At 51.6% G+C, this 11,583-nt stretch overlaps 1 protein-coding gene across 3 annotated transcripts in view; it reads left to right on the forward strand.

Moving 5' to 3' along the window:
- Window positions 1-11,583, forward strand: part of Cacna1i (calcium voltage-gated channel subunit alpha1 I) — a 112,520-nt gene that overhangs the window by 61,420 nt on the left and 39,517 nt on the right. For all 3 annotated transcript variants that reach the window (XM_031349760.1, XM_031349769.1, XM_031349776.1), the window contains exons 7-9: window positions 6,188-6,503; window positions 7,732-7,824; window positions 10,486-10,798. In XM_031349760.1, the coding sequence (XP_031205620.1) occupies window positions 6,188-6,503; window positions 7,732-7,824; window positions 10,486-10,798 (722 nt within the window). The remainder of the gene's footprint in view (window positions 1-6,187; window positions 6,504-7,731; window positions 7,825-10,485; window positions 10,799-11,583) is intronic.

Here is an 11,583-nt window from a genome sequence, read left to right on the forward strand (position 1 = left end):
GAGAGAGAGGAAGAGGGAGAGGGAGAAAGGGGGGAGAGGGAGAGGGAGAGAGAGGAGAGGGAGAGGGAAAGGGAGAGAGGAGAGAGAGGGGAGAGAGAGAGGGGAGAGAGTTGAGAGAGGGGAGAGAGAGAGGGAGGTTTGGGCATTGGAAGGAGAGGAAGTTCTAGAACCCTAGGAGGGGTGTGTGGGAGTGCCATAATGGGATCAGCTCCCCTCCTGCTGTTGGATCTAGAGTGGGAGCCAGGCGCCCCTCCAGGCAGAATGTCAGGAGCTGCTTAAAAGATGGGCTTTAGAATCCCTTCTTCCCAAACGGTGACGGCAGCCTAGGGCATGTGCACACACTATGTGTTTGGAGGTAAGTGAGCTTTGGCTTCCAGTTTCCACAAGCTACTGGGCTGCTACTGTGTTCCAGGGCCCATAGAGACTGAAATGGAAGGGTGATTTAACCTGTTTTAACCTGGCACATGTATCCAGGGCCTGCCCTTCACTGAGCGAGGACACCTACGGCTAGGGTTGCTTGGTCGCCAAGGCTGAGTGTCTCTTCTGAATCTGGTACGGATACTATGTGAGCTGGGATGAGTCTCCCTTTTCAGGGTTTGGAACATTAGGGACAATGCGATGTAACAGGAGGGAAGGTTGGGTAAGGACTGGTCTGCCTACCCATTGCTACCACTGGGTACCTGAGTAGGTCAGTGAAGGGGCACCTTGTTGGGTAATGGCCCCATGGATAGTGAGCGAGGGGCTTTTACACTTGTGTGAGCGCTTGGCAGAGGGCAGTCCTGGGTTGCCAGGGGCAGGAAGAGGGGGAGTCCTTCAGAGAGCAGCATGTGTGTGAGCTCTTAGCATTGGGGGCTCACCATCCGTCCATGTTCCCTCTGTCACGTGTGGATCTGTAGCTGGTCCTGTCTCACTATCTAGGCTCAGCCCTCATGTCCCCTTCTGCCGGGGGATTGCTGCCTCTTCCCCAAGCAGCAACTACACTATTGGCTGATCTTCCTGCAGTGATCTTATTTATCAGCTTGAGTATTTGGGGTCACTGGAGAAATTACATACTTGGACCTCAGGGACCCTAGGATGTGTGTTCTCCCCTAGACTAGGAAATACTGATCCTCACGCTTCTCTCAAGACCTACAACAATGTCTGTTCACTATGAATGAGGGGATGAATGAATGAGGGGCTGATTAAAATGTGGATAACAGCATGAATGAATGAGTGAGTGAGTGAAAGAATGAATGAGAGTGTGAATGAGTGAGCTGCAATCCTGCACAGAGGCAGGTAGGGGAGAAGACTGGTTCTCCTTGGCTCTGCAGTGGGAGAACTTATGTGCTATTTCCTGGTTGGCTGCTCCCTTGTCCTATCTGGGCTCTGAGAGGTGGCTCCAGCCCTTCCTTGGGTGTGGTGAGGGCAGATGGGTGCACCAGTGCTGTGGACATGCCTGGACTCCACGTTGGGCCAGTGTAGCTGGCCCACCTGGAAGAGGAGTTCCAAGTGTGTGAGGAACCAGAGAGCTTTAGGGGCAAGACATAGCTGGCAAGACTGGATGATGTTCCGGAGCTCTGAGTCTCACATTCTCAGGGCCAGGGGCCTTGACTGACAGGCCCCACTGGGTCAGGCGGTGACTGTACTTTAGGGAGAAAGATGTTGGTAAATTCCAGGCTTAGGTAGAGAGCAAGGCCAAGGCTGTCTATCCCAGGCCTGCAACCCCCATAGAGGGAGGCAGGGTCAGACCTCAACTCAAAAGACCTAGCTCAGAGCAGGCCGCAGAGCAGCTGGTAAGGAAGGCGAGCAAAAAGGAGGTCTTTCCTGGGGCTCAGACTGATGGGCTCTGAGCAGACCTCCGCTCAGGATCTGGTGAGCCAGGCCTGGCCTTAGACAGGAGCAATAGGCACTCAGTGGGGGATTCCCCTCGTCCTCTTGGCTTAGTTACCCACCAGCTTGTTGTCTGGAGGCTTCAAATCACACCTCCAGCCCCTGGCCAGACACTCTGTGAACAAGCTCCTCAGCCATGCGGGCTGGGTAGAGCAAGACCTAGCCTAGATGGAACCCAGGGGTGCGCGCTGGGCCCTCCAGGGACCTCAGTCCAAGCTATGACTATACAGATAGAGAGCGACTTACTCAGGGAACACAGCAAGGTTCCCTTTCTGCCTGTAGGCGTCTCAGAGCATGGCTAGCATAACAAACATTTGCCTGCCACTCCCAAGGATGGGCTCTGCATTGTTTCTTGGTCTTGACCCTAGGAAGATAAAGGAGCTAAATGTTTATTTGGAGTTAGGGGGCTGGGCTGAGAAGAAAGAACTTCTGGGATGTCCTACGGATGAAACTTTGACCTGAACCTGAAAGGTCAAGAATGATGTTTGCTGGATAATGGGTGGGGGCTGAGGTAGTCGTTAATTTGTGACAGAGCCTCCCAGTGCTGCCCTGCAGGTTGAGGCTGGGGCAATGGTGGAGGCTGGGGCAATGGAGTCTGGACTTGAGGGAAAATTCTGCTTCTGCCACTTGCCAGCCTCGTGACTTCAGCAACTTTGTGCCTCAGTTTCCCTACTACAGAGGTGATTTGAGAATGACTTAAATTAGAACATGTAGAACCAACCGTAAGCCAGTGCCATTATGTGGTACCATGTGTGTTCCCCATGTCTGGGATGCTCCTGGTGGTAGGGAGTGCCCCTGTTCATTTGTTGAACACTGAAATGACCCCTGGAGTCATGGGGGTGCATGAGCTTACCGCAGTCTGGCACCACAGCTGTTGTATGGCAGCCCTTAATAATGTACCCAGAAGGACAGGGTGGGCCTGAGTCTGGCCCTGGAGAAAGACAGCTGGTATTCACAGGGCCTTGTTCTCTGCAGGACCAATTCACTTACCTTCCTAGCACCCTGTGGGAGAAGCATATATATCATCCTTACTTGTTGGTTTGTGTAAATGTGTATGCATGCCAGTGCATTCGTGTGTGCATGTGTATGGAGGCCAATGTTTGGGGGAATCTGTATCAACTGATCCCCATTTAATTAATTAATTAGTTAATTAATTAATTTTTGAGATAGGGGTCTGTTACTGAGACTGGAACTACCCAATTTGGCTAGACTGGCTTGCCAGCAGGCTCTAGAAGCCCTCATGTCTGTGGCTTCTTAGTATTGGAGTCAAAGGCACATATCATTATGACCATGGGTGCTGGAGATCTGAACTCAGGTCCTAACGCAAGGCAAGCACTTGACCAATTAGGGCTGGCACCAGCAGAGCCATGGGAAACCCCAGGAGGGGTTCAGCTACACCTGCACTACAGTGGAGGAAGGGTTGGGGGTGCACAAGTGTGGGAACTGGGTTGGGCTGTCCATGTCATCAGACCTGGTGTCTGGGTGCAGGCTGGCCTCTGGTTTCTGAGTTCATGGAGTGGGGCTGGCAGAAGAGCATCAGGGTAAGGGCTAGCAGGGGTGTCCTCAGTAATGACTGAAGGTCATCTGTCACTCCCCAGTGCTAGCTGCATTGACCCTGAGTCCTAGGTCTCCTGAATCTCTCCATCCTTCACTTGTGGACCTGGGAGACCACCTCCCATCTGCATTGCTGTCCACAGTGAGCTGGAAACCCCCAAGTATACTTCGTGACTAACATGTCTGTAGGTTTGCAAGAGCGATTAAGTCTGAAAAAACAAAAACTAAAACTAAAAGCCAAAAACTAAAAAAACCCAAAACGGCTTGAGACAAAAACTTTGCAATACCTGTATCCACCAGAGATCTCAAGTCCAGAACATATAAAGAAGGACTATAAACTGATAAGAAAGCCAAAGATGATCTAATTAAGAACTAGTCCAAAAGACCTTACTAGAGGCCTCTCAAGGGGCTACAAGAGTGGCAGGTGAGTATTTGAAAAGGCTCATCTTCTTTCAGGTCTTAAGGGAGTTGTAACAGATATGGCAGCGAGGCACTGTGGTGCCCCGCCAGGATAGTTAAAATGGGCCAGTAATTGCTGTAGACACAGAGCAGGCGACGTTCTGCTGTATTCTGGGAGGTCTCAGTGGATCTTCAGGGTGGTTTCAGGATCCGTTGTGGGAGGCTGGACAAACCCAGTGCTAAACACACCCTCAGCTTGTCAGGAGTACCCTGGGGCTTTGCTCAGAAGAAAGGCTGGCTGGCTGGGGCTGAGGGTGTAGCTCAGCTGGCAGGCCAGTATCTTGGCACACACGAGGCCCCTGGATTCAGTATTCAGTACTGCAAAGAGAAAAAAAGAAATCAGAGCCGTTGAGCTTTAGCTTCGAGTGGTGGCTCGCCTGCAATCCCTGTGTTCAGGGTGCTTTGGCAGGGGGATCATTAGAGGTCACCTTGGGTTGAAAGAACAAATACCATCCCCCACACAAAGGAAAGAAGGGTGGTTTGTACCCACTCAAGCACATAGGCAAGAATTATTCTGAGTCATAAGGACCTCATACCTAGAAATGACCCGAATTGACAGTTGGATAAGTAATAGCAGTGTGCTTGCTCATAGGTAGGGGTCCTAAGGAGTGGCTGTTTAACTCTGCTAATGGTGTTTGGAGCTGGAAAAACTTGGTCCCCAATCCTGTTCAGCTTCACAATTTTTTTAAGCATTGTTATTGAACAAATTTCAGAGCCTGAAGTCAGAAAAACCATTCTCTGTTTCTGGCTTCTCTCTGTCTGGTCTACTCCATCACAAAGAATTTTGCGTGCAGTGTGTGATGGACCAATTGACATCAAGTTTGATTTATTTAATGGGTATTCAGCCTTCCCAAAACTATGTGTGGCACAGTCCAGCCTTTCTGCAGGAGACCAAAGTGATGTCTTTATTGGAAGCCGGTGGTCAGGGGCCTCTGTGGTTGGTTGTAACATTTTGACTGTTAAAGGATGTCGATGAATTGTCTTCCACAAGGGTGGTGCAGTTTACACTCCCAGCAACTGTGTGGATGTCTGTTTACACTGTTCTTCCCACAGTGTTACAAAACCTTAAGGTGGCCATTCAGATGAGGAGAGGCAGTGTTGGTGTTACTTCTATCTGCTGGGTTTTTTGTTTGTTTGTTTGTTTTTGCTTTTGCTTCTGCCTTTTGTTTTATGAGACAGGGTCTTTCTGTGTATCCTTGGCTATCATAGAACTCGATATGTAGACTAGCCTGGCCTTGAATTCAGAGATCACCTTTGCTCCTAAGTACTGAGACCTTTTTTTTTTTTTTATTTAAGTGAATTAAGTTAATTTTTTTTGACATATCATTTCCAGACAGGTGTACTGGCATGCACCTATAATCCCAACCCAACACTCAGGAGGTAGAAGCCGTAGGATCTGGAATTTAAGATCGTTGTTAATATAGAAAGTTTGAGGACTACATGAGACCTGTCTCAAGCAACCAGCCAACCAAGCAAACAAATAAAAGAAGAGACAACACCTTGTTATTCAGTTCAGGCTGATCAGGAACTCAACACTTAGCCTAGGCAAGTCCCAAACTCACAATCCTCCTGCCTCAGACTCCTGAGTGCTGGCTTCTGTGTTTGCCTTAAGACACAGGTCTGTCTCTATGTGTTGTGGTCCCTACTAAGGGTCCTAGTCCTGTAAGACAGTGTAGTAGGTTCCTTTCTACGGTCTCAGACTCCTGTGTTGTAGGGTTAGTTTCTTCTCATCGTTTCAGTTTTAAATCCTGCCTGGATGATCCCTCTTTGATCCATCTAGCTGGGTAGATAAAATCACAACAGTGATTTCATTTGTGATTATGTGGTGGGCAACGCAGAGCTTATGAGCAAATGTCATAGATAAGGTAATCCATGTCCAGAGAGGGAAGAGAGTTCAGCCCAGGGCCATACACTCCCTCACCTGCTGGGCCAGCGAAATCCAGTGGTTACTAATTGAGCCTGTCTTGTCTAAACTGTGTGGCCTGGTCCAGGCAGGAAGCTGGGTAGTGTCTGTCCCAGGCCACAGGACAATGAGCCCTGGCTTAGCTCTGTGAAAGGGAGGCTCCTCCAGGGAAGGTGCTTCAGTGGAGGGAACCATGAAAAGGGGTCGCAACAGACCTGTCAGGACATTTGTGATCACAACAGAAGTGGGAAATGATATCTCAGGAGGGGACTATGTGGGCCTGGAGGTGGTGATGTGGCCTTGGTCTAATCAAGCCACAGCAACAGCATGGCCTCTCTTTATGTGGCACACCTGGCAGTGACCGTTCTCCGTTTTTCTTTGACCTGCTCTTTTCTGTGACAGACAAGGGGACGTGGCCCTGCCCCCTTATTACCAGCCAGAGGAGGATGATGAGATGCCCTTTATCTGCTCCCTGTCGGGGGACAATGGCATCATGGGCTGCCACGAGATCCCCCCATTGAAGGAACAGGGCCGAGAATGCTGCCTGTCCAAAGATGATGTGTATGACTTTGGGGCGGGACGCCAAGACCTCAATGCCAGCGGCCTCTGCATCAACTGGAACCGCTACTACAATGTCTGCCGCACGGGTAACGCCAACCCTCACAAGGGCGCCATCAACTTTGACAACATTGGCTATGCCTGGATTGTGATCTTCCAGGTGAGAACATTCAGGCCCAGGACTGGTCAGCCAGCAGTGGGTGGCATGGCCGGCAGCCTCATTCAGCAGCTAAAGCCTTGAGCTGGCCTTTGTCACCAACTTCCTGAGATCCGTCCAACATGCTGTTGGCATAGGCTTCATCCTGCTCACTTTGCAGGCAGAAAGCCCAAGGTTCAAGGGAAGGAAATGGTGCCTGTTGGGCAAGGAGCAAGTGGTGGCTAAATAACAAACCAAGATTTCATTTCACTTGGACTCACCTCAAAGCCCGTGCTTTTAAGGCATGGGCTGAGGCATAGCAAGGAGTAGTCCTCTCAGAGCGCTCCATTGTCAGGGCTGGCTGAGCCAAGCAAGGTCCCACCATGGTAAGGAAGGTCATTCCTAGAGGGGTGTGACACCTGAGGCCAGGCCTGGGTGGAGTCTGATTGGAAACACTCTCACGCTCTGACCATTACGCCACCTTGTGCAGACTCTGTGCCTACTCCATGTTGTTCAGGAAACTGGGCCTGTAGGACACTGGGGGTCTTGCTTGGCCTGTCTGTCTCAGTTTTCTCCTCTTCATTCCGGGTGTACTGTACTGGCAGACTCCTTACCTTGGGTGCCTGACATTAAGCCAGATGCTGTGAGCAGGGGAGCCAGCCCCTGTGTAGGGAGGTTTTGCCATCTTCAGAAGAAAGAAAGGAAGGGGAAGAGAAGAGGAAGGGCAGAGGAAGGAATGGGGCTCCCACTCTGCTCTGGGGAGGGCTGCATCAGAGATTTAGAGCTGAACCCATAGCCAACCATTTTGGGTTTCTTGGTTGGCCGGCCCAGAGGGTGGAAGCTGCTCAGTGCCTTGCAACAAGTGAAGGTAAGGTAGACCTAGGGAGGCCCCAGGAAAGCCCGTTTTCCCCCAGATGGTTCCTAGTCTCTGGATGGCATTGTGGGGGACAGAAGGGAATGGTCAGCTGACCTACATCTCAGCTCAGCTGGGGGTTCTGTCATCTGTGTTAGTGAGCTAGAGCTCTCTGTTTCTTCAGCTTGTGTCCCCAACCCCAGGGGTGGGCCTTTGAGCAAGAGAGGACAGGAGTGTCTGCTCCCCTCCTGCCTGGCAGTGTGATATGGGCCAATGACATCAGTATCTCTTGGAGCCTTGGCGTCCTTACTTGTGCTGCCCCACCTGTTGGGGTTTGTCTTAAATCCTGGTGCACAAGGAGGGCCTGAGTGTTAGCCTCTGTCCTCATGTCCGCTGCAGGTGATCACTCTGGAAGGCTGGGTGGAGATCATGTACTATGTGATGGACGCACATTCTTTCTACAACTTCATCTACTTCATCCTGCTCATCATAGTAAGTATCAGGGCCATGGACCATGGTGCTAGGTGGGGGTAGGGAGGGAGGGGAGGGATGGGCAGTGCCCCAGGGAGCCCTCAGGGCTAGGGGAGCTTGGCAGGACAGGAGAAGGAGGAATAGGAGGAGGAGGAGGAGGAGGAGGAGGAGGAGGAGGAGGAGGAGGAGGAGGAGGAGGAGGAGAAGGATAAGAAGGAGGCAATTCATCCCTGAGAAAGGGATATTTTTAAATGTAGTCAACCAGCCCCAGCCGGTGATCGAAAGGGCTTATCAGGGCTGTGGCTGGAAGCATCTATCAGGTCTCTGCCTTCACTTCTCCTCTCTAGTCTTTAACATCCACCCTGCTGGTCCTGCTTGTCGCTCTCTGCCTGAATCCCTAAGAATACATTCTTTCATGGCCTTAGTTGGGGGTATAGTTCCAGAATGGAGCTTCTCAGAGGTTCCATCTGGTCCCCATTTTTCCTGGGGTAGACAAGATACCCTGACTGGCTGCCTGAGGCTCATTCCTGGATATGACACAGGGTAGGAGGTTGGCCTTGGTTGTGGCCTGGTGGAGCTCTGGGCAGGTCTTTGAACTCTGGATTTTCTACAGCTCTGCGTGTGACCAGGTAATAGAGGCAGGGGTCTCTCTGGCTCTATAGGCCAACACTTCATGTCTGTGTTTTCCACTTTCCACCTTGCCCTGCATACCGGTGGCTTTCTGCTTTAGCACAGTCCACAGAGGTCAGAGTTCTGGGAGAGCTGTGTTCAGTCCCCAACATGAAGGCTGGGTTCTCTAGCTTCCTGGTTCTCTAGCTTCCTGGGTTCTCTAGCTTCCTGGCTGCTGACCTGCGCCATGCCTGCTGGGATACAGCTCCAACGATTTCCTGGGGAGCCTAGGGCCTTGGACTCAGGAGAAAACAGATGAAAGAGAGAAGGGCCCAGACTTCAGGCTCTTCATTAAGTTAGTTTCAGTAGAACATCCAGAAAAGATGGACTGTGTTCTTGTGGCAGAGCAGGGATCCAGTCTCTGGGAAAGAAGAGATGAGAGGTCACGGTGACATACCGAAGTTTAAGTATCATGATAGAAAGAAGCTGTAGGGGCTGGAGAGGCCCTTTGGAGGAGGACAGGTATGTGGGTGACTTCCTGTAGGAAGATGGAAGGCTCGGTCCTCTCCCACAGGAAGTTATTTAGTAGGACTTGAGGCAGGCTACTCAGATTCCATGAGATGGGTCAATGGCAGCAATTAGTTCCTAGGTGACGAAGAGGGCTAGCTGGGGCACAGTCAGGAGCCTGCATACCCTTGCTCTCCAGGAAGTGCTCAGTAAATGTGCCCTGATGCTGGGGACACTTGGTACCCAAGTGCCCCTGTCTCAAGACAGAGGATGCCATCAGCAGGCTGGTGGGGGTCTTCAGTCTTCACACACAGCTTCCAGTCCCTGGTTAGAAAAGTCCCAGGCCCACTTTGCTCTAGCCTCCCAATTTACAGATGGGAAGCAGAGGTCCAGAGAGGATGAGGCCTGCCTGGATCACCCAGGGCAACCACTGTTGAACGAAGGCTACGTAGGAGCCTTACAGGGATGAGCCTACAGAGCACAGGGTTTAATCTTTCTATTTTCTGCATCCCTAGCCAGCCCAGGGGAGAGCAGCTTTCTGGGAAATAGTATGGAAATGCTTTTTGTCTAAGAAGCAGTCTATTTCTCAGAGTCCTCTGGGCCAGGAAGCCCTGCATCTCTTTAGCTCTTCGGTTATATGTAATGGGAAGGGGGCGGCCATCTGTATGTACCTGTTGGTGATGTCCCAGAAGGCTAGAGGCCACATCTTTCCTGCCAGGCCAGAGGAACTCTTTCAGGGTTAGCAAGTACCAGGGGAGGTAACTGGTACTGGAATAGTCAGGTGGGATACCGAGGGGGACCTGGCTCCACCTCCCCTTCTAAGCACACAGCCCAATGTGAGCCCAAGTTGGTGAGTAGGACTCAGGACCTTTGTGACTGGAGGGGTTGTGGCTATCCTCTTGCCTTCAACATCTCTGTCCTACACGGGTTGGTATGGCTGGGTTTTGGTCCTGATGGGGCCTGGGCTTGGATACAGTCCCAGTCTGACCTGGGAAGTCATCGGGGCTGTGGCTTCCCCTGCAAGGACTCAGTGATCTTTTCCTGTCCCATCTGTGTATCTGTGTCCGTGTTTCTGTCTCTCTGGGCCCCTCCATCTTCCCTGTACCTCTTGTCTGTCTATTCCTACACCTGACTTTGTATCTCTCATGTACTCCCAATTCTGGTCTTTCTCTTTCTGTCTCTCCCACTCCTTCTCTTCTCTTCCCTCCTCCTTTTTCTTCTTCTTCCCTCTGCTCCTCCCATTCTTTCCCCTTCCTTCCCCACCCTTTTTATGTTTTTGACTCTCTGTACCCTGGCTGTTCCCTGTCTTGATGTCTTTCTCTCTGCTCTGTCTTCTTTCCTCTCCTCTGCATCTCTGATCTGTCCCCTCCTCTCTTCCCCTCCCCCCCCATTTCTCTCGTTTTTTTTCCTCTGGCTTCCCTCTCTGTCTCCTGCTCTTGCTAACTCTTTCTCCCTCGATTTGTCCTCTTCTTCTCCCATGCCACTCCCCCTTGCTGGTTCTACTCCTCTGTCTACTTACCTGTCCCCACTGTCCCTGTTCCTGTCCTTTCCTCCTGTTGGTTACAGGTGGGCTCCTTCTTCATGATCAACCTGTGCCTCGTTGTCATAGCGACCCAGTTCTCCGAGACCAAGCAACGGGAGCACCGGCTGATGCTAGAACAACGACAGCGCTACCTGTCCTCCAGCACGGTGGCCAGTTACGCTGAGCCCGGCGACTGCTATGAGGAGATCTTCCAATATGTCTGTCACATCCTTCGCAAGGCCAAGCGCCGTGCGCTGGGCCTCTACCAGGCCCTGCAGAACCGGCGCCAGGCCACGGGTCCAGGGACACCAGCCCCTGCCAAGCCTGGGCCTCACGCCAAGGAGCCCAGCCACTGCAGTAAGTGGCCTTGACTCTGTAGCTCATGTGCCATGACCTGGGGTCTCAGAATGGCAATAGTGCAAGTGGGTCATGCCTGCTGGAACAGGAAGTGTCCACATCAGTCAGAGGTGGGATCCCAAGGGTTCATTTCAGGCCACAATGCTTCCTTTGTGGCCCATCCAGAACTCATCTGCTCCACTCGCTTCTTGCCTCCATCTCTGTCCAGCCTGTGTGAGCTAGTACTCTCCCCGGAGAAATTCTCCCAAGTTTTGCAGGCAAACCTGGGCACCGTTCCCTCGAACCTATAGCTTGAAAGTCAAGTGATTTGTTCACAACCTTGCGAGACTAGCCTCCCTCTTTGTGGACACACATGTCATCTCTCACTCTGGCTCCCATGGCTGTTCCCTGTTTACCAGCACACCTGAGTAATCCCCCCCGCCCCCGCACAAGGGACAGTACATAGCATGTCACATTGGGACCCTTGTCCCTGTATTCTGCTCCCACTTCATGTCTGAGTGGTGCTAGGCTGTTTGTGCAAGTTTGGTGTTTAGCTTAGAAAGGATGCTCTCTGAGGTGCAACTTTCTACAGTGCAGTTGCTAGTGTGCTTGCGGAGCATGCGTGAAAACTCTAGTTCAAGCCCCAGCATGGTGGTAATCCTGGAGCTGAGGTCACGGAGCAGGAGGATCAGAAGTTCAAGAGCATCCTTAGCTATATAGTGAATTTAAGACCAGAGTGGGCTCCATGAGATCCTGTTGCAAGAAGAGAGAGAGAGAGAGAGAGAAAGAGAGAAAGAGAGAGAGAG

This window comes from Mastomys coucha, unplaced genomic scaffold (assembly GCF_008632895.1).
Source record: "Mastomys coucha isolate ucsf_1 unplaced genomic scaffold, UCSF_Mcou_1 pScaffold11, whole genome shotgun sequence".
Taxonomy (NCBI): Eukaryota; Metazoa; Chordata; class Mammalia; order Rodentia; family Muridae; genus Mastomys; species Mastomys coucha.